At 40.1% G+C, this 20,851-nt stretch overlaps 1 protein-coding gene across 3 annotated transcripts in view; it reads left to right on the plus strand.

The window, feature by feature from the left end:
• Positions 1-20,851, plus strand: part of LOC102192418 (gamma-aminobutyric acid receptor subunit gamma-3-like) — a 181,086-nt gene that overhangs the window by 101,391 nt on the left and 58,844 nt on the right. For all 3 annotated transcript variants that reach the window (XM_005739842.1, XM_005739843.1, XM_013912591.1), the window contains exons 4-6: positions 4,184-4,275; positions 4,718-4,849; positions 9,987-10,069. In XM_005739842.1, coding sequence (XP_005739899.1) covers positions 4,184-4,275; positions 4,718-4,849; positions 9,987-10,069 — 307 coding nt within the window. The remainder of the gene's footprint in view (positions 1-4,183; positions 4,276-4,717; positions 4,850-9,986; positions 10,070-20,851) is intronic.

Raw genomic sequence — 20,851 nt, forward strand, 5'->3', positions numbered from 1 at the left:
TGAGAATACCACAGTCTCCTGGGTGAAAGGCCTTTGTTTGCCTTATTTATCCACAGAGAACTCTGGGATGCACGTTGTTCTACTATACTGAATGGGCTTAGCTTGAAAAACTTCAATAAATATTTTCTACATATCACAAGTGACAACGACAGCCTCTGTTGTGTTGAATAAATTGAAGTAAAGTGAAACTATCACCTGAATGAGCAGCATATTTCTGTTAATGCTATACCATAGTTGGGGTTTCTGGACCTGGAAAATCTGAATTACTAAAGGGGCAAAAGTCATATTCATTAATGAAATGATTTTTTGTAAATGAAATATTTTTTTCTACTTTTTGTCATTCTCACTGTAAATTGACATCATGATTGATTGAAGGAAGAAGTGTTACAATAGAAAGGCACAATCTACTGAGTTTAAAGTAAGCAATCAAAATCCACACCAAAACCTAGTGGGTTCTTTCTTTGCTCGTGCTTCACCTCTTTATCAAGTTTCATGAAATCTGGCTCAGTAGTTTTTGTGTAATCCCGCTGACAGACACCTCCGGTGAGGCCCTCCACATGGCAGAAAAACAATGGAAAACTCGTTGTAATTACAGGCATGAAAAAACTGTTAATCCTTAGAGCCCTGTCACTGCCAATCTAGACACTTTATTTTTTTTTAAACATTTCTGGCTCTGGGAGTTCTCAGTGAAGCTTTGACTGAACACACAGCCATAAAGATAGGATATCGGCTCTCTCAGCAAACATGTTTTGGTACCTGAATGTGGAAAATGTGGATGAAAGACATCTGTAAGTGGCGAGGAGCGAAGCTGCCTCCATGCAAAAAAGATGAGGCCGGATAAGGAGGAAGCTATTTGTTCTGATGCCACTAAAGTCAGGCTAATTAATTTCAGTCAGACGTGCTTTGCTGTCAACATCCTTTGGCTTTATTAATGGATTTCATATTATCTGATTCTGACTGGCATTTGCATTCTGAAAGAGTGGGGACGTATTTGTTGATTTTTCCTACCATCCTTCATTTGCCAATAATATTGTGTTTGTGTGTGCAAAGTAAATGACATTGTGAGAGCGCGCTTTCATTTTATATCGCAAAATGTAGGTATCACTATACAGGATTTCATAAGCAGAGGTTTCTCATGAACAACTGTCATCTCCAACTACACCTTTTGGTTTCATGATTGTGGGTCCAACTCCAACTCACATAAGGAGTAATGCATTTTTAATCATGTGAGGGTTTCCTAGCACTTCATGTGCCTGCTGTCTGCTGTCTAAAAAACATAGTCGGGGACAGGAGAGAAATAGTGTGTCACATTCTGAATATTTTAAAGCCTAAAATGAAACATTTATGCTCTAAATAATGAACTTACAACCTCTATTCTCTGACTTTACATTAGAGAATATACAAAACAAGACACCTTTGTTCAGCTCGCCTAGGTCTTTGCATCATTCATTTGCTTCTTCACAATGGCTATAAGTAACAGACTCCCTTCATGCCTTTGTTTTCTGACTTTGAAATGGATCCCAGGAGAAATAATGAAAGCCTCCGTTGTTAGTTTCAGTCATATCTCCCGACACTCAGTGTGGCTTCAGTGTTTTGCATAATGTCCATGAATAATGGACCCATCTTGGAGGTACAGTCCCAAATACAACCTAGTTTTAGCAGAAAATCCCATTTGAGCATTGCTGTGAGTTCACCTGCACCGCGTAGAGCACGTAACACTCGGCGCTTCACTTGACTGAATTATTGCGTGCCATAGTCAGTGTGGGCTCTCCCCATCATCATCTCCAAATGATCAACAGTAGGGCAGCAGTAATAGATTTTGTAACAGCTGTTTTAGGCAGGTCAAGTCTGGCTTGTCTGTTTTAGTAAAAGGTAAAAAACATTTAGAATGTGAAATTGTGTTCTTGTGTACAGTACTGTGCCCTAAAAACAGCCTTTGTGAGGTTATCTGTTGAGTCACCATTTGGGTAAAGACAAAACTGTCCAGTATGGAAGATTTCTCTCGCTGCCATTCTACTTTTAAATAGAATGGGAGGGAGAGCCTTCAGTTTTCAGGCCCCTCTTCTGCAGAAACAGATTCCAGTTTGGATTTGGGAGACAGACACTATCTCTACTTTTAAGATAACGCTTAAAACTTTCCTTTTTGCTAAAGCATACAGATAGTGCATCATGGGAATCCCCCAGCAGCCTACAGCGTCACCTGATCCAGCCCTGAGTATTTTTCACTCACTGTGTGTTAACAGACCTCTCTGCACTGAATCATACTTGTTATTAATCTCTGGCTCTCTTCCACAGCATGTCCTTCATCCTGTCTTCCTTCTCTCACCCCAACTGGCCGCCCCTCCCTGAGCCTGTTTGTGCCGGAGGTTTCTTCCTGTTAAAAGGGAGTTTTTCCTTCCCACTATCACCAAAGTGTTTGCTGTGTTTTTCTCTATATTGCAAGGTAGACCCTACAATAATACATACAGAGCGCCTTGAGGCGACTGTTGTTGTGATCTGGCGCTGTATAAATAAAATTGAATCTCTGCAGTACTGGCATAGTTTACGTCTTATCAGTACAGCAACTCCTTCCAGCTGCTGTACTGACCTTCTGCTAGCCAAATTGGAGGTCCTCATCTCCTGCCAGGGGTATCAGTAGTTCTCAACCATCTGACTTAATAATACAACGATGCACTTGAACTCTTGGCTTTTTCTGCTTAATTCAAAATGATTTCGCATTGTTAAAAAAATAAATAAATAAATATTAAAAATATATATATATATATATATATATATGACATTGTAGTTTATAGTCGCCAGTCGATCGTGTAGTTTAACATGATTATTTCCTGTGCTTACTTCGTTTTGGGATGTGAGTAAAACATTAAGGAGCAAATCTTAAGCAATCGTGACTTCCTGATTTCACTTCCAAGTGGGGAGTAAAAGATTAAGATGTCAGAGTGCGCCATCATAATGTCTCTATGGGAAGTGAAAGAGTGAGGGATGAATTTAGGCTCTGACATTGGAGTTTTACCACCATCCTTGCCCACACACTGTTGTTACTTCCATGTACAAATGACAGTGCCTGGCCCACACTTATTCTCCTAGTCTGCCATCCTCCAAATGTACATGAAGACAGTGAGTGGGGAGTGACAATAACAACTCTTCTTTGAAGAGGAATGTATACTCAGAGGCTATACTCAGATGTGGGGGTGGAGGTGGTGCCAAAGAAGTGATGCATGAACAGCAGCAAGCATAGATTTCAGTGGGAAACAAGCAAATTTAGAAAATAAGTGAGCAAAGCACTAATGATATAAGTGCAAACGAGTTTCAGTAGCAGGATGCACTATGTGAGAACAGTTAAATTGACTGCCTAAACTATCTTCTAGAGTATCTGTAAATTTGATCACAGACAAAACTGCACACAAAGCAGGTGTTTCACTGTATTAATAAAGCAATAATAGCAGCCATTAAGATGTGTAAACTATGAAGAGTGTGTAGCCAACTGTCTTGCAGAACCCACATGTATCTGCAAGATAAATGCTTTTAATTGCTGCCCGAAGGAGAGTGAAGATCAATGACTGACATTCTTTGTCAGCTCTAATTTGCCTGGTTATATTTAGCCGTTATTTTGATGCAAGTTCTCGGGAGGAATCTACAGGCTTCAATCGAAGTTTCATGTGTGTGCTAAAATCTCCGAGAGCTAATTCTGCTGTTTTACAAATTCCAAATACTTGAAGTGTGTTATGGGTCGAGGTTGGTGGATTATAAACATACCTGTGGGAAAAAAGCAGCAAAGAAAAGGTGGATTCAAATCCACTCTTCTAAGACAGAGATAATATTAACATTCCCAAAAACACAACATTGGATTCAGTATTTTTTTTAAAAACCTCACAATTAGACGCAGGGTTGGGCTGAGGTGAAGGAAATGTGCTGAAGCAAACAGTTTGTGAGATGGTGTAATTTAATTTCCATATCAAAAGCATAATATGTATTGAATGTTTGCAGCGAGGGCTGCAGTGCTTTTGTATTTTTCTTTGATGTGGACACATTTGTGTTCAGACAAACACATTCTTGGCTCTTCTCGAAGGATTCGACTGGCTGCTTAGCACACAGACTTCTGGCTGCACGTCTCTTTCTGCCTTTATTCTTCTCTAACACGGGTTGTCAGATCTTTATATTGACTCTACTTTTCTCTTCCCAGGAGTACCAGATCGATATTATCTTCGCCCAGACTTGGGTGGACACCCGTCTGAGGTATAACAGCAGCAGCATGCGGATTCTAACCCTCAACAGGTATATTAGATTAAGTAAAGACATACTATAAAGTTTAGCAAAGACATACTGCAAATATACAGGAACGTTTATTAAAAAAACTCCTAAATATATCAGCTTTGTGGGTGAATCAATACCAATGTAGTGATAATTATACTAGATCTCTTTTTTAAAATGAACTACTGCTGTGGCTATTTTTCACCACTTTAGCATCTACTATTTGAACATTTTCATATGATAAAGCAATATTCTTCACTCCCTCTGTCTCTCTCTCTTTGGAAGAGGTCTGTAATTAATGGAACAAATTGATTGATGTGCTTTGTTTTCCCCTAGTTGCCCGAGTATTTTATTATGCTCTTATTGGGAATGAGTGCAGCCTCGTGCATTTCAAAGAAATCTGAGGGAATCAGTCTTACCTCCTTTCCTCTCTCTCTCTGTATCAATTTCCCTCTTTTTCAACCAGCAATATGGTCGGTCTGATCTGGCTGCCCGACACCATCTTTAGAAATTCCAAGAACGCCGATTCTCACTGGATAACGACGCCCAATCAGCTGCTCCGGATCTGGAACAATGGGAAAATACTTTATACTCTGAGGTAAAACCCTTCAAAACACACAGAACAGGAAGATAAAAGAACAAAAATCGAGAGCAGACATATCACAGCCAATGACTGCTGGTAAAAAAAATCTTTTCATGAGAAATACTCCCTCTATTCTGATTCTTAATGCCAACTGTATATTGTGGCTAAACAAAATTCTGCCACCAGTGTTGACATTGAGTACAGACAATAAAAGACATTTGGACTTTAGTCTGTCTAAAGAGCCAGATGGATGAACCTATCTGTATGGGACCATAGCAATCCAGATTTGTGGCTGCAAAAAAGACAAAAGAAGAAAGAAGTCAATGAGGAAAGACTTCTGTTGGCTTTACTGGCAGATTCACTGTTTTTTCATACATTTTAAATTAAGTCCAAAAACAGTACCAGAAAACAGGATTTACCTGTGATATTATTGGCCAACAACTTGTGACTGACAAGTCATTAGCCAATCAGGCTGCAATCTCACAGTCAAATGTGCCCCTCGTTATCATGTTTGATTTCGAAAGACCAAGATGGCAACAAAAGAAAACATTTGAAGCTATGGGTGATGTCACTGTAGCTCCGTCTGTAATTTAGTGTTATAACTCTTTAAATGTTTCTTGTTGCCCCCTGGTGGGATGTGAAGGTATTGCAAGTGGGTCTTTTACAATAAATATATGTTTTTGTTAAAGGAAAAAAAAGTTTCATTTTGTAGCTTTGTCTAAAATCAATTGTTTATATTCACAAAGAAATAAAAAAGAAAGAAATCATCACATTTGAAAATCCAAACCCTAATTTCTCTGATACTTTGTCCTTAGCAGGAAAGAGCTAAAACTGGAGCATTGGCTGTCGGCTGCCAAAAGTAAATCTTTGAAAGTAGAATCAACCTGAACATGCAGATTGCTATCCATTTGTATCTTGTCTTTCTGTTAAAGAGATGAGACTTGCCTTTCTTAAGGTGTTCTGTGACTGAAGTCTAATAATTAATACCAATAGACCGCATTGATAGAACTATGAACAGTCAACTGATCACTGCGTAAGGCTACCCCTCCTTCAGGCTGATTCTGCCAGAGGTTTCTTCCTGTTAAAAGGGAGTTTTTCCTTCCCACTGTCACTAAGTGCTTGCTTATAGGGGCTCATGCGATTTTGGGGGTTTCTTTGGAATACTTTAGGGTCTTGACCTTGTGAATAAGCGGCATATAAATGAAACTGTTTAATATATATTATTGTTTGTTAGATGGCGTTATCTTCCTTTCCATTCATGCAGAACGGGCCAGTGTATGCTATGTTTGAGGAGGTAACAAAAGGAACAACAGGGTGCTTTCCTTTAGCATTCAAAGACCAGCCATTATTATAGCTGCGCCATATTATACCGCTCACGGTAATACCGGTACAATGCTAGGCAATGATAAGAAAATGAATTATCGCAATAAAATATGGGTAGAACGCGCATGCGCATTGATGAAAAAGCACGGCGTAACGGAGAATGAGAATGGGGAAAGCAGATTGTTGAGTGAAACGGATGAACCAGAATTAGACTGTAAAAATGGTGCAACTTAACTGGTTTGGTGTTTGTCCGTCACATACATAACAAAGCACATTTTTTGTAGAACATGCAAGCGGCCGTCGTTATTGCCGTAGGCCTATTTGTCGGACTAAGGTGCTCGTAAATCTGGGAGTAATCTGGGTCCTAAACTCCGTCCTTTAAGGTCCCGAAGTCAAACGAACATCAGAAACTGTCTAAATTCTTCCATCTTTAATAAAACGATCAGCGTTGCTGATTTACCAGGTGTAACTATGATGTTTAACACCCAGGCATCCATGAAAACAGAATTCATTACATTTAACAGAGTTAGAAGTTAGCGGAAGTTAGCTCGCTAGTTTCGCTAGTTACCTAAGCATGATATAGCATGTTCTGACTGAGAGATTTCTGAAAAAATCTAACGTACAGCTCTGCTATCACTTCCAACATAAATGAAGACAGGAAGCTACACAGCAGTGACATTTGTAGGGTTACTGAAGTAGGGCTGGCTGGTATATAATGATGTGCTACGTGATTGCTAGCGACATAGCTATGTTAGCATAACATAAACAGAAAAGCTGGAGGATGAACGCTAACACTTTTCCACTCGATAAAAGTTAACGTGAAGGTTCCTGATGGTTAGAGACAAATGCAATCGCATGCTAGGATGCTGTAAACAGGCCAAACTTCAGTCAGGAGAACAACTGAGATAATCCATCCACAATATGAGGTTAGTCATTAATATACTGCAACAACATGGGAAAAGAGCAGCTGTGATAGAATACAGCATTAACGAATCAATGGTACAGAAGTGGAGGAAGCAAGAAGAATGAGTTGAATAAAGTTTGATTTATCTGACTGCTTTGTTTCGCTTAATGTGCCTAATAATCCCGTGCACCTTGTGGTCCGAAAAATACATATTTGACTTTTTTATTTGGCACACTGCAGTTAAATGTAGCAAAGCACCTCTTTTTAACTTCAGTGGATATTATACATGGTTATGCTCAGGATATGTCAGCCCATTTCTACTGGAAATGCCTTTTGGTTAAACTTTCAGCAAGGAATTTGCATTTGCACTGTTAAATGTTTATATAGCTTTAATGCACATAAAAAAACAGCTGCTTGTTTAAGTGAAATAAATGGATGGTGTTTTTTTTTTTTTGCGCTTTGGAGTTGTATTTTGTCTCGCAGAAATTATATCGTCAGTTATATCGTTATCGCAAATTTTCAAATATATATCGTGATATATATTTTTGGCCATATCGCCCTGCTCTAGCTGCCATGCAAAAACACCTTCAGGAATAAAATTCACTATTTGACTGCAGTTGGTGAGTCACATAGACAAACAGGAAGACACAGACAGAGAAAAACAGAAGGCAGATCCAGAACAATAAAGAGTAAAATAAAATCTCAGGAACATTACAGTTGTATAAATCATTTTAGTAACAGCAAATAATCTGATATTGGTTGTTGTAGAAAGCAGCACCTCCCACACATACAGAACACACAGCAATGCGATTTTGATTTGTATCTTTTTAAATTCTAACTGCATCTTTCACCCTTTACATGAGTTTCTGTACCACATAGCATTCTTTACCTTTGGTGCAGTAAGATAAAACCCTTGTGTTTCTTTTCATTTTGTTGCTTTCGCTCTGACAGCCTTTCAGTGGCTGAGTAATGACACACAGGTGAAGGTGATGGCCTTATGACAACCCCCCCACCCCCACCCACCCAACTGTGTGACTGCACCTACAACAGAAAACACTCAGGATTCGAGTGGACGGGTTCCTTTTAAATTGGAGTGGCATCTGGGTTTATGAGTCCTCAAGCTCTGACATGAGCTTTTTTTCTGTCTTGAAGATCAAATTTCACCTGTGCATCTAGTATTTCGAGCTAGAGCTGGCCTAATGGCAAGGAACCACCTTGAGTGTTTGTTTTCAGACATTTTGTGGAGCTGATGCACAGCTGCTGCTATTTCAGGACAGTTCAGGTCCCGTCATGGAGGCAAATAAATTCAATAAACAGCATTTCCCAAAATGACTAGGGTGTAAGACTCTGGCATTTCATTCCTTTGTCTTGACTGGCAAATTTCGGTTAGTTCCCTGGGTATGCTGTGATGTCTGCTTGTGCAAATACTCAGAAGGGAGCCACTTTTCAGACAGCCCACTTCCATTTTTAATTTATGGGAGGAATAATTGTAGCAGGATGATTTTGGATGTTGTAGAGGTTAATAACAGTGTGATCATGAACTTCTAAATTGAGCCATAAATATGCCTGTTATCAACAGGGGTTCAAGATTAAAATGCACTGCTGTGAAACACCAAGTTTATACCTGCACTAATCAATATTTTAATATCAACAAAAGACTTAATGATTATCTCTAATGTGAAAGAGGTCACTTGTGGTGACACACCCACAGGAATTAGCAGCCGATGTGGCTGTTTCCATCAACTCTACAAAGTATTTCAGTAGCAGTTAAAGGGGAGTTCAAAAAATCATTTTGTAATCTGATACTGGATCTTAAAACAGAAGAAAGCTGTCTTCAGTAGAAGAGGGAACTGAACTAAAATTTTCTGATTGGCTGCATCTCCAAAACAGGTTTGAAAAGCAGGTGGGTGGGGCTTGTGGTAAATTGGTCAGTTGTAATGTAGGGCTTTTCTATTTTTCTTGAGCACTCATAGCGCTTTATACAACATGCCTCATTCACACAAACACACTTGGCCTAAAGGTTTTTGCTTTTAAGAGCTCATTTTATTATTTCTAGCGTTTCTTTCTGTGATGAATTTGAAAAGTCTTGCTTCGTTAGCAGGTTATTAAGTGTCAAAGAGACATATATTTAGGCCATATTCGCCTTGACTGACACATCTCTCTCATCTCCGCCGTGTTCGTTGCTGCTTGTTCTTTTTCACCTCAGCTCCACTCTCACAATTTGGCTTTTCCGACTCCCGACAAGGATGGAAGCAAAAATGCAAATTGAAACTGTACATCATCTGCACTTTGTTCACCTCGGAACAAGATGAGCGAGGCAGCCCCCTTCCTGCTTTGACAAAGGCTCCTCTTTTGTGCTCCACGTCATGCGTTTAATGAGGAATTGTAGCAGCGACAAAGACACAACAACACAAGTCAAAGAAAAAGCCCATTTTCATGACTGTCATTTTTATAGCCCTTATCATTTTGATTTATTAAAGTGACACGTAGAGTATATAACTTGAATTGGATTTAAGTTTTTACCTTACTTATATGATGTGTCTTTTTAATCACTGCTGCTTTTCCTTAACAGCCTGTGTATTGACTTGTCCAGTGATCTTAGCTGAGAACTGCTGTTTTTAGAAGCTGACATGCCTTGGAGTCCTGACATGTGTGAAAAACCAGACCTGATACTGATGATGAAACATTTGTGCCATTTTCAGGGATTTTACACATCAACCAAGCAACCAAGTGTGAACCTGTACTATCCGGGTGGAAGCCAGTGCTCTTATACTGTAGTGCATAATGTGATATAAGCAGTGATGAATCCAGTGCACTCAGACCATGTGCTTCATGGGCCGAGAAATGAAGCATCCAAAGCAGTTTACTGCCTTGAATATCTTTGTCTAAGTGCTTCTGTCCCTCTGCACTTGTCTTACTCTTCAGGATGACCATCAACGCAGAGTGCCAGCTGCAGCTCCATAATTTCCCAATGGATGAACACTCCTGTCCTCTCGTCTTCTCTAGCTGTGAGTATTGGGATTAGCATGCACACAGACACGGAAAACACACATAAATATTGCAGATACTCGTGCCTATACACCTCTAGGGCAAGACTTTGAAAGCAGGCGGGAAACGTCCTGGAGAAAAAATGGAAACCAAATAGAATGTGAACTAAAGGCTAAGTGAAAAAGTGCTATCAGTCAATCAAACTTTATTTGTATAGCATCTTTTGTGTGGGCTAGTGCAGTTCAAAGTGCCTTACAGGTGACTGAAAGTATGAAAACAGTAAAGAAACATATTAAGGACTTATTTAGGTATTAAAATCACTGGAGCATTTGAGCATCATTCAGTGATGAGTGTCAGGGCTGGGTCTTTTTTTCCCTCCCAAACTATGAATTTGAGTTCATGTAATGATAATCCCCCACACACAATAACTAAGAAGTGAGAAAAGAGAAAGCAGCCTTTTGGATAATACACTTTGCATATTAATCATCAAGGAACTGACCTAACAGTAGGGGTGGGAGAAAAAATCGATACTGTGTAGTATCGTGATATTTTGTTTGCTAATAATGTATCGATACAGGGACAGCAGAAATCGATATTTTGTTACAAACTATTTTTTCGTGGACTGGATGGTTGTATTCAGTTAAAATGGTAAATGGTAAATGGTCTGCATTTGTATAGCGCTTTTCTAGTCCCTAAGGACCCCAAAGCGCTTCACACTACATTCAGTCATTCACCCATTCACACACTGAACTTAACATTCCAGTTAAGTTGGACTAGACTGTAATACAAACCGTTCAGTTTGTCAACAATAAAACTGACTGAAATGAGAGAAAGACTGAGTGTGAGACTTTGATATTAGATAAAATGAATATTGATAAAGTTTACCTTTATGTACAGAATTTGAATATTGCAAAATATTTTAAAAAAATTGCAATAATATCGTATCGTGCATTAAGTATTGTGATAATATCGTATCGTGAGTTGTATGGTGATTCCCACCTCTACCTAACAGCCCATTGTTCATTCAGTGACGCTAGTTTCAGTCATTGTGCAAATGTACTGTTTATAAGGTTGGGGAGACCTGCAGTCAGCTGAGACCTAAGAAGTCACTTGGATGAGTGAAACGTATGTCCCACTGAAAACGCTACTTCCAGATGAACAAAATAAACTTTTTGGGAGAAAGCAACTACTTTCAGCTACCCCCTTATTTATGAGTGTCACCGCATATGGCTTCTTTACATTGTTAAATCCAGAATCTAATTTAAAATCATTACCCTCTGCAACACTGGTGGTGCCATACTAGACCTGTTAGTGCTACTTCTTGCCTTCTTTGCATGTAGTGCAGGCAGTATAGTTACCTTTAACCACAGTACGAGGACAGAAGGGAAATATGGACCAGATCAGACAGGTTATAGATTCGTAGGAGCCAAGGGTGTATGACAACAGAAGACTTGTACACAGTAGGTGTAGAAAACACAATTGCATTTATTAGCAATTATTAAAGTTGTGCACATTTAACAAAAGTAGAGCGCTCTTCTTGAAAACAAAATAAAATAAAATAAACCCCACAAATGGTTGACCCAAGGATATATTGTCTTTTGTGTCTTTTCTAAAGTCAATTTCAGTCTTTCAATGTTCAATAGTCACTCAGTGTGTTTGTAACCAGTCGGGTTACAATCTACCAGTTCATCCGGCTCTTTGGGCTGGGCCATCCAGTACTGGAAAAGGGATCCTCGATTCTTCTCAGGTCCTCAAAACCAATCCAATCCAAATAAGCAAAGGAAAAAACCTGACCATGCGAAGCAACAAATGCTACACGGGGCTTCACAGTGCTCACGTTGGCTCACGGCCTCTGGAATACAGTATCACTCTTATTATTCTTGCCGAAAAAAGGACTTTCTCTATCCAGCTAGCTTCTTCGCCACACGGGTAAACTGATCTTTCACCGTCTGTGTCTCTGGCGTATCTGACTGGCACATGAAGGCACACAGGTGTCTGAGCAGCGCACAGACTGGGGGAGGGTCAGACCGGCCAATGATTGGTCGCTCAGTGGATCTGACAAACACACTCTAAAAGACTAAGTCCTGCCCCCACACCATTTATACATTACATATACATATGTACATATTAATTAAACTTATGTTTACATGCTTTTTATCAGTATTTATTATAATTAACTTTGTTTTTATCAATATTTATTTATACTTTTAATCCCGTTTTTAACACTGGGTTACACTTCACATACAAGGTCTTAAGTAACGAGGCCCCACTTTATCATAAAGAGGTTTCTTACTGTTAAAGAGGAGTTTTTCCTTCCCACTGTTGCTAAGTGTTTGCTCATAAGGCAGGAGTGTCCAACTCCAGGCCTCAAGGGCTGGTGACCTGCAAGATTTCGATATGACCCTTGGTCAACACACCTGAATCAAATGATTAGTTCATTACCAGGCCTGGAGTTGGACACCCCTGTCATGAGGGATTGTTGGAGTTTTTTCTGTGTTATTGTAGAGCCTTTACCTTGCAATATAAAGGGCCTTGAGGCGACTGTATAAATAAAATTGAATTGATTCACAGTGGGTAGTTCCATGTGTTTGATTGGGCAGATCCCCTTACACAACCCTAAAGGGATTTGTGTCTCTTTCCAGGATCAAACCAGGGATTTTTTGCTTGTTAGGTGAATGTGTAAACCACCACACTATGAAACCATGTACAACATTGTTTGAATGTGCAAAAAGTTTCCACAGTCAAATCATAGTGAAAGTCACCTTAGTTACTGAAGTCTAGGAGTTATCCATCCATCCATCCATCGTCATCCGCTTTGTCCGGGGTCGGGTCGCGGGGGCAGCAGCCTAAGCAAAGAGGCCCAGACCTCCCTCTCCCCAGCCACCTCCTCCAGCTTGTCCGGGGGAATACCAAGGCGTTCCCAGGCCAGCCGAGAGATATAATCTCTCCAGCGTGTCCTGGGTCTGCCCCGGGGCCTCCTCCCGGTGGGACATGCCTGGAACACCTCACCCAGGAGGCGCCCAGGGGGCATCCTTGTCAGATGCCCGAACCACCTCAGCTGGCTCCTTTCGATGTGGAGCAGCAGCTGCTCTACTCTGAGCCCCTCCCGGATGGCCGAACTTCTCACCCTATCTCTAAGGGAGAGGCCAGCCACCCTTCGGAGGAAGCTCATTTCTGCCGCTTGTATCCGCGATCTCATTCTTTCGGTCACTACCCACAGCTCGTGGCCATAGGTGAGGGTAGGGACGTAGATCGACCGGTAAATTGAGAGCTTCGCTTTTACACTCAGCTCCCTCTTCACCACGACGGACCGGTGCAACGTCCGCATTACTGCAGCTGCAGCCCCAATCCGTCTGTCGATCTCCGGCTCCCTTCTCCCATCACTCGCGAACAAGACCCCGAGATACTTGAACTCCTCCACTTGGGGCAGGAACTCATCCCCGACCCGGAGTGGGCACTCCACCCTTTTCCGGCTGAGAACCATGGCCTCAGATTTGGAGGTGCTGATCCTCATTCCCGCTGCTTCACACACGGCTGCGAACCGTTCCAGTGCGAGCTGGAGGCCTTCACCCGATGAAGCCAACAGAACCACATCATCCGCAAAAATCAGAGATGAGATTCTGAGGCCACCAAAGCGAAAGCCCTCCGCCACTTGGCTGCGCCTAGAAATCCTGTCCATAAAAATTATGAACAGAACCGGAGACAAAGGGCAGCCCTGGCGAAGCCCATCACCCACCGGGAACGAGTCCGACTTATTGCCGGCAATGCGAACCAAGCTCTTGCAACGGTTGTATAGGGAGTTATAAAATACATAAATGGATTTAGAAGTCCTACATCCACACTTAAGCAAGTTACTTCAGCAAATGGATGGGTACACCCAAAGTATCTTTCTACTCAATTTTGAGCACTCAAAAAGCTCAAAGAGAGTCTCATTCACCCAGTCACACACATGCAGTGCTTTTATCTAAGCACTTTTATATCTAACTTTCACACTCAAATCAATGTATCAGCAATTCAGGTTTAAATATCTTATTCAAGGATACTTTCACACAAGGACAAGAAGCACTGGGGGTCGCTCCACCAACCTTCCAACTGGTAGATGACCCGCACTATCACCTGAGCCATAGCCGCCCCAAACAAACTAAAGGTGTTAGGTTGTTAGACTGAATCTTATCTGGAATCAAGTAACCAAAAGAACAGCAGAGTAGATCCTGAGTGTCTGTATGTTGATTCAACAGGGATAATATTAAATTAAAGTTGACACCTAAGAACTTCATGCATTATTTGTATCTCCACCATAAACTGATGCAGGAAAAGTACAAAGTGGATGATAGAATGTAAAACGTTAAAGTCCTGACCCTCAAAATATCCTTGTGTCTAAACCCAACCAAGTAGTTTTTAATAACTAAGCTTAACAGCAAGTGAAAGTAGAAGACAAATGAGAAAATTGTTATAAAGTGTAAAATTGTTAGAAAGTGACAAAATACAGTGGTGTCTGCAAGATGCAAAGAGGATATCCTGCCTTGGAAACTGTTATCTCTCAGCAGTCGATATTACTGCATCTGGTCTGTCAGAGCGACGTTGCCAAAGAACACCTTGTATGTAATATGGAGAAAAAAGACGCATCTGGCAAAAAAAACAGCATTTTTTTTTACCCATCACGATGAAAACTTGTTGGCCAGCCAGCTCAAATCTTGATGTGGTCCAGTATTTGAAAGTGAGCTGTTGCTTCCACATTGTTAGAATACAAATAGCAGTTGATTGCTGAATATTTAGTAGCAAGGAAATTACAATACTGGATTTGTTGGATAAATGGCATCCTATCACGGTACCACGCTGGAAAACACTAAATGCCTGAGAGTGACCCATTCTTTAACAGATATTTGTAGAAGTAGTTTGCATGCCTAGGTGCTTTATTTTATACACCTGTGCAAGTGACTGGAACACCTGAATTCATTGATTTGGACAGTGAGTGATTACTTTTTACAGTGTAGTGGATGTTTTCATGAGATGATCATATTAGGGATATCGGTTTTCAGTGGTATCAAATAAGGGAAAACATGTCTGAAATGGATTATTGAGCACAGGCTTGTACAAATCATATGTTCAAGGTTGCTTTTCAGGGTTTCAAAGCGTTTTACAACGTCATGAAAAAAATTATCATTGTTGGCAGCTTCAGCCACATGGCACTGGACCTGCTGTACGCCATTTAAAATCTGGAAATATACAACTGACCATCAGAAACCAGATAAAAGAAAAGAAAATGTGATCCACAGTTGTAACATGTAAAACAAATTTTTATTTGCGTTTCTCTCACAATACCCCTCACAGACAAAAGCACCTCGTGTCCCTACCACCCTGCCCACCCGCCAAGCTGAAAAGCACTAAACACCTGAAAATGCAAATGCAAGGGAGGAGGTGCAGATTTTCTGGCACAATATCTCCATGCAGTCCCTTAGTAAACAAGGACAAACCCAGTTTTATTGTTTAGTGGCTGAAAAAGGGGGGCTGCTAATCCTCAGCAAATATCCTCTTTTTTAATTCAGTGGTCTGTTTGCAGTGAAGCTGCTCTGCTGCTCGAGTTACAGTCTTCCAGGGTTGCATTACTTCTAGAGTATGTTATTTTTAAAAGTATTTTTTTTAATTATATACAATTTGAACCATAATTCAAAGTAAAACAAGAGTCTTCAGTAATGTTATAAAGCTGTTTAAAATCCCAGAATATTGCCATAAGCTCTATCTATCTATCTATCTATCTATCTATCTATCTATCTATCTATCTATCCATCTATCCATCTATCTATCTATAGATAGATATATACACACATGTATGTATATATATATATATATATATACACATAAAAATAACGTACCAATTAGTAATTGGATGAAATGAATGCAATGATGATAGTGTAGCAGTATAAGTACAGCTGTTGACTTAAGTTAATCGGTGGGGCAGTGAAACACAGCTCCCGGACTAGACCAGTACAAAATCAAAAACTACTCAGGATGTTGGAAGCAGTCGAGATGTGCAGGAGACCTTGAAGTGGATATTGACCAGAGCTCTAGGTATTCCATATGGACAAAATTATTCGCCTATTACAAAGTGGAAGCATTGTATTACTGCAAAGCAAACCACAAAGACACAGCCATGAAAGTAACGTAAAAGTTGCCAACACTCTGCTGACTCAGTAATTGCAGAGTTCTGCCATCCTGTGGCATTAACATCAGCTCAAAAACATCATAGTTATGTAATTTTCTGGCACAATATCTCCATGCAGTCCATGCAGGTGTTTGTTATTTTGAATCACAAAAGTCATTATTTTGGAAGGAAACCTTTGAAACAAGATTTAGAATTAATTAGGTAAAAATACTAAATCTTTTTTTTTTTATCACAATCAAGCGAAGGAACACTTTTTCCAGATTTTTTGACTGTTCCTTTACATAGTCAGAAACTCCCCAAATATCATAAAAGAAAATCAAGTCAATAAAAGCAATGCAAGAAGCTCTTTTGCTGCCATGAAATTAGTCTCCCCTGCATCTCATTAGCAAGCCCATCATCGAAAAGATAAAAATCACATTCGATTATGTTTGACAGGTCATTCTGTTGGCCCAGAAATCTTTCTCTGATTTATTTTACATAATAATCATTACCCAGTGCAGCTACAAATGGCAGTATTTGTCAGCGCCCATTATTAAACCTCCACCCAGCATTGAGTTCAGATAATCCAATTCCATTTTCCAACATATATAGAATTTGTTCACTGTGTGATGAAACAGTACTGCAGTTACTGAAAGAGCTATTGACCGTAAATTGGCTTCCATTATGTCTCTTCTCTTAGTGAAAGGTTTCACAGTAAATAACCCTTTTTTCCAAGGTCCATGTGGTTGGACATTTATCCTCCATCAAAGAGAACGACATCTGTCAGCAACATCAGGCAAACCCATCTGAGTTGAATTTCAGGAAATTTGGTGAACAGGTAAACCTCGACTAAAGGATGCTGTGGTAGTGTCCCCAACAGTGTCACCAGCAAAGCACCCCCACACCATCACACCTCCTCCGCCATGCTTCACGATGGGAACCATGCATGTAGAGAGACCATCCGTTCACCTTTTCTGTGTCTCAAAAAGACACGGCGAGTGGAAGACCAACAATCTAAAATCTGGACTCATCAGACCAAAGCACAGATTTCCACTGGTCTAATGTCCATTCCTCGTGTTTCTTGGCCCAAACACTCTTCTGCTTGTTGCTTTTCCTTGGTCGTGATTTCTTAGCAGCTATTTGACCACAAAGGCCTGATTCGCGCAGTCTTCTCAAAACAGTTGATGTAGAGATGCTTCAGCAGCAGAGGTGACTCTTGGTCTTCCTTTCCTGGGGCGGTCCTCATGTGAGCCAGTTTTGTCACAATGCTTTATGGTTTTGGGGTCTGCACTTGAGGACACAGTCAAAGATTTAGTAATTTTCAGAACTGACTGACTGACCTTCAGCTCTTAAAGTATCGATGGACTGTTGTTTCTCTATACTTAGCAGATTGGTTCTTGCCATAATATGAATTCTAACAGTTTTCAAATAGGGCTGTCAGCTGTGTACCAACCTGACTTCTGCACAACACAACTGATGGTCCCAACCCCATTAAGACGGCAAGAAACTCCACAAATAAACCCTGACAAGACACACCTGTGAAGTGAAAACCATTTCAGGTGACTGCATCATGAAACTCAATGAGAGAAGGCCAAGGGTTTGCAGCCCTGTCAACAAAGCAAAGGGTGGCTACTTTGAGGAATCTAAAATATAAGACACATTCAGAGTTATTTATCATTTTTTTCTTTGCTACATAATTCCATGTATCTTGTTTCATATATTTGATGCCTTCAGTATGTAACTACAATATAGAAAGTAGTAATAACAATGAAAAAACATGAAATGAGAAAGTGTGCCCAAACCTTTGACTGGTAGTGTATATAGGACCAATTTACAACAGCAGTCAGGTGCTTAATATTGTAAGGTAAAGACAATAATACAACAATACAGAGAAAAACCCACAATGAGACAACCCTCTATGACCAGGCAATTTGGCAAAGGTGGGAAGGAAAAACAGTTTTAATTTAGCCACTGAAGCTGAATTACCCCTGCACAACCCCTGTGTAAACAAATGGAACATTGGCTTAAAGGGAGGGAGAATAGAATAGTGTAAGATAAAGGTTATTTTGAACTATGAATCTCCTGTTCATTTCTTACAGTTTATCTGTGACTCACCTCTAGAATAAAAATTTGTGGCTGGGAATTAGCACGATAGGTTCCCTTTATGGAGCAACAGAAACTACATTTGTATCTGTCATAGAATGAATTTCAAGAAATTCTTATTTTATATTTATTTATTTGAATGTCCCCTATTCTGGAGACAGCATCCATCTCTGCACATGTGTTTTTGATAACCTGTTTATCCATTTCAAGGCTCCAAAAAAGCCAATTTCCATCAGTCTTAACGGTGCAGTACAACTGAGCAGCAAGTGTTTCTCTCAGGTCGTCTCCTTCTGTTACGCATAGATGAGTTGCCAGCCTATAAGTGGCATATTCCACGGCAGATGGTCCACGATATGAAGCGCTGCTGTAGGGGAGCAGGAGGGTAGACAGAGAGAGAGAGGGCCAGAACCAGTCATTGAACACTAGAATGACATCTGAAAATGAAGCCATAATTGTCCCTCACTTTTCAGCTCTGTCCAATCATGTGCAGCCTTCTAGTGTGCAGTAACATCCAACTACATTTCTGTGTTACCACTCAAGGCACGCAGCAGCTGATGTGTTATAATACCGTCAAAGTCTAATGTTCAAGGCTTTTAAAATGTTCTCTCTTCATCATGAAGCAAATTAGAAACCTCCCCATTACGGCTGCAATCAGTTTCATATATTGAGATGGAACATAATATTCTTGATGGATGCGTTCATGGCCTCACTAATTTCACTTATTAATTCAGAGTATTTTTCGATAGCAGCTGTATTCCTGACAGGCATTATGCAAGCAATCCGACACCGTGAAAACATGTTTTGAATTAGTGGCTTCACCTTGTTTCAAAGATGCTTTTAAGCTGCTCTATCTTTCTTTGTTACTCTAGTCTCTTTATGGTAGTGATTTCTGTTAAATGGCGATCTCAGTATAAAAGGTAGCAAACGATAAAACTAACAAGCCATCATTACAGGCACTTTGCACTCATGCAGCTCTCCACATCAGAGCTGTGCTTCAATCATTTTCTTTAAAAATACCTAGTGTGGTGCAACATATGGAGGATATTTACATTTCAAAAGCATGCATCATTAAATATGAGAAATGGAATATGTGTCACAAAATGCTGGCCATGAATAAGAGTCAGAAAAAACATGTTACATATTCAGTGCTAGGTTTAAGTAACCTTACAAAGTCTGCACTGTAAATTAAAACAAGACCTCCTGTGAGAGGCCACATAGTGCTTCAGGCTAAATGGTAATGCATTTTCTACAGCTGTGTTATCGCTGTAACATTTGACAATCAGCACTTCAAAGAAATGATGGGGATTTAATTAGTTTGCGGGCATTTGTCGTGGCACAACTTTAACATATTTAAGAGGCCAGTCACTGAACTTACTACCATTTATTGCTATTGCCATTGACCGGCGGAGCCTTGTTCTGCCTGAGAGGTTCTTTCCTGCTAAAAGGGAGTTTTTTCCTTCCCACTGTCACTGTCACCAAGTACTTGCTTGGGCTGATTGTTGGTTTTTGTCTCCATTATCGTGGGGTCTTTACCTTACAATAAGAAGAACGTTGAGATGATTGTTATTGTGAATTGAGGAGAACATGACTGTCTGTAATAAGCTGTATGAAATCCAGTATTTTTGAGGGCATTTTGTTCAAAAACACAAAGGTCAGCAGCATAGTGGAAGAGAAAAAAGAGTAAAGCTTCAAATCATTTTGATTCTGTGGACAATGATTGCATGCTTCACTTCTAACAGAACCCTTTGATTCCATAAAATGTTGAACTTACATTGGCATGGCAGAAGAGCTGTGAATTCCTCTTGGCTCGAGTATTTCATCCACTAATTGTTCAGATATTTTGGTAAAAGCCAAAAAGTGTCAATCTGACAGTGGTGTTACATATAAAGTCAAGAAACTTTCCAAATTCCAAAGCATTTATCCTCTGGGTTCCAGTTTTTTCGAGATATTTCAGTCCTGACAAGGGGTGTAGGACCTTCACTGACCAACAAACTGACATTGCCATCCCTAAAGCTGTCCTGCTAGTGTGTAACAATCAAGAAACATCAGTGTATCTCAGTGCTGTTGAAACAGACTAGTCATGCATTAAAAGATGCAATCAGCAGTCCTCACTCCATCATGCTCAAAAAAAGAAAGCACAAGACCTCCATCATGGCTGCCACAGGGGTTTTTACAGTACTTGAAACCCCCACAAAGGTTCATGTTCAGTCGTGGCTGAGCATTCATGTCGCTCAGGTTTTGTGTTCTTGTTTTCATTTTGAAAAGCTCATCTAAAATGTCAAACCTTTGGGTGTCACTGTGACGAACAAGGGATGCAATCCAGTGCTTAGAGTTTAAGCATATTCCCAAAGCAGCTGACGCTGGAAATGAACCTCGACTGACCTTCTGTACAATGTGCTTGCAGGCTCTTTCTTTTCTTTTCCTTCGCTTTTTCAGTCAGCTAATCGTTACTAAGCACAGTAAACTCTTACTTTTGGACAGAAAGTCCTTTCTTCTTAAAATAACTTAGTCTATTTATATGTATATATGTGTATACTGAACTTCTTAATCCTTTAAG

Source organism: Pundamilia nyererei, unplaced genomic scaffold (genome assembly GCF_000239375.1).
Source record: "Pundamilia nyererei isolate P.nyererei 1_Seehausen unplaced genomic scaffold, PunNye1.0 scaffold00094, whole genome shotgun sequence".
Taxonomy (NCBI): Eukaryota; Metazoa; Chordata; class Actinopteri; order Cichliformes; family Cichlidae; genus Pundamilia; species Pundamilia nyererei.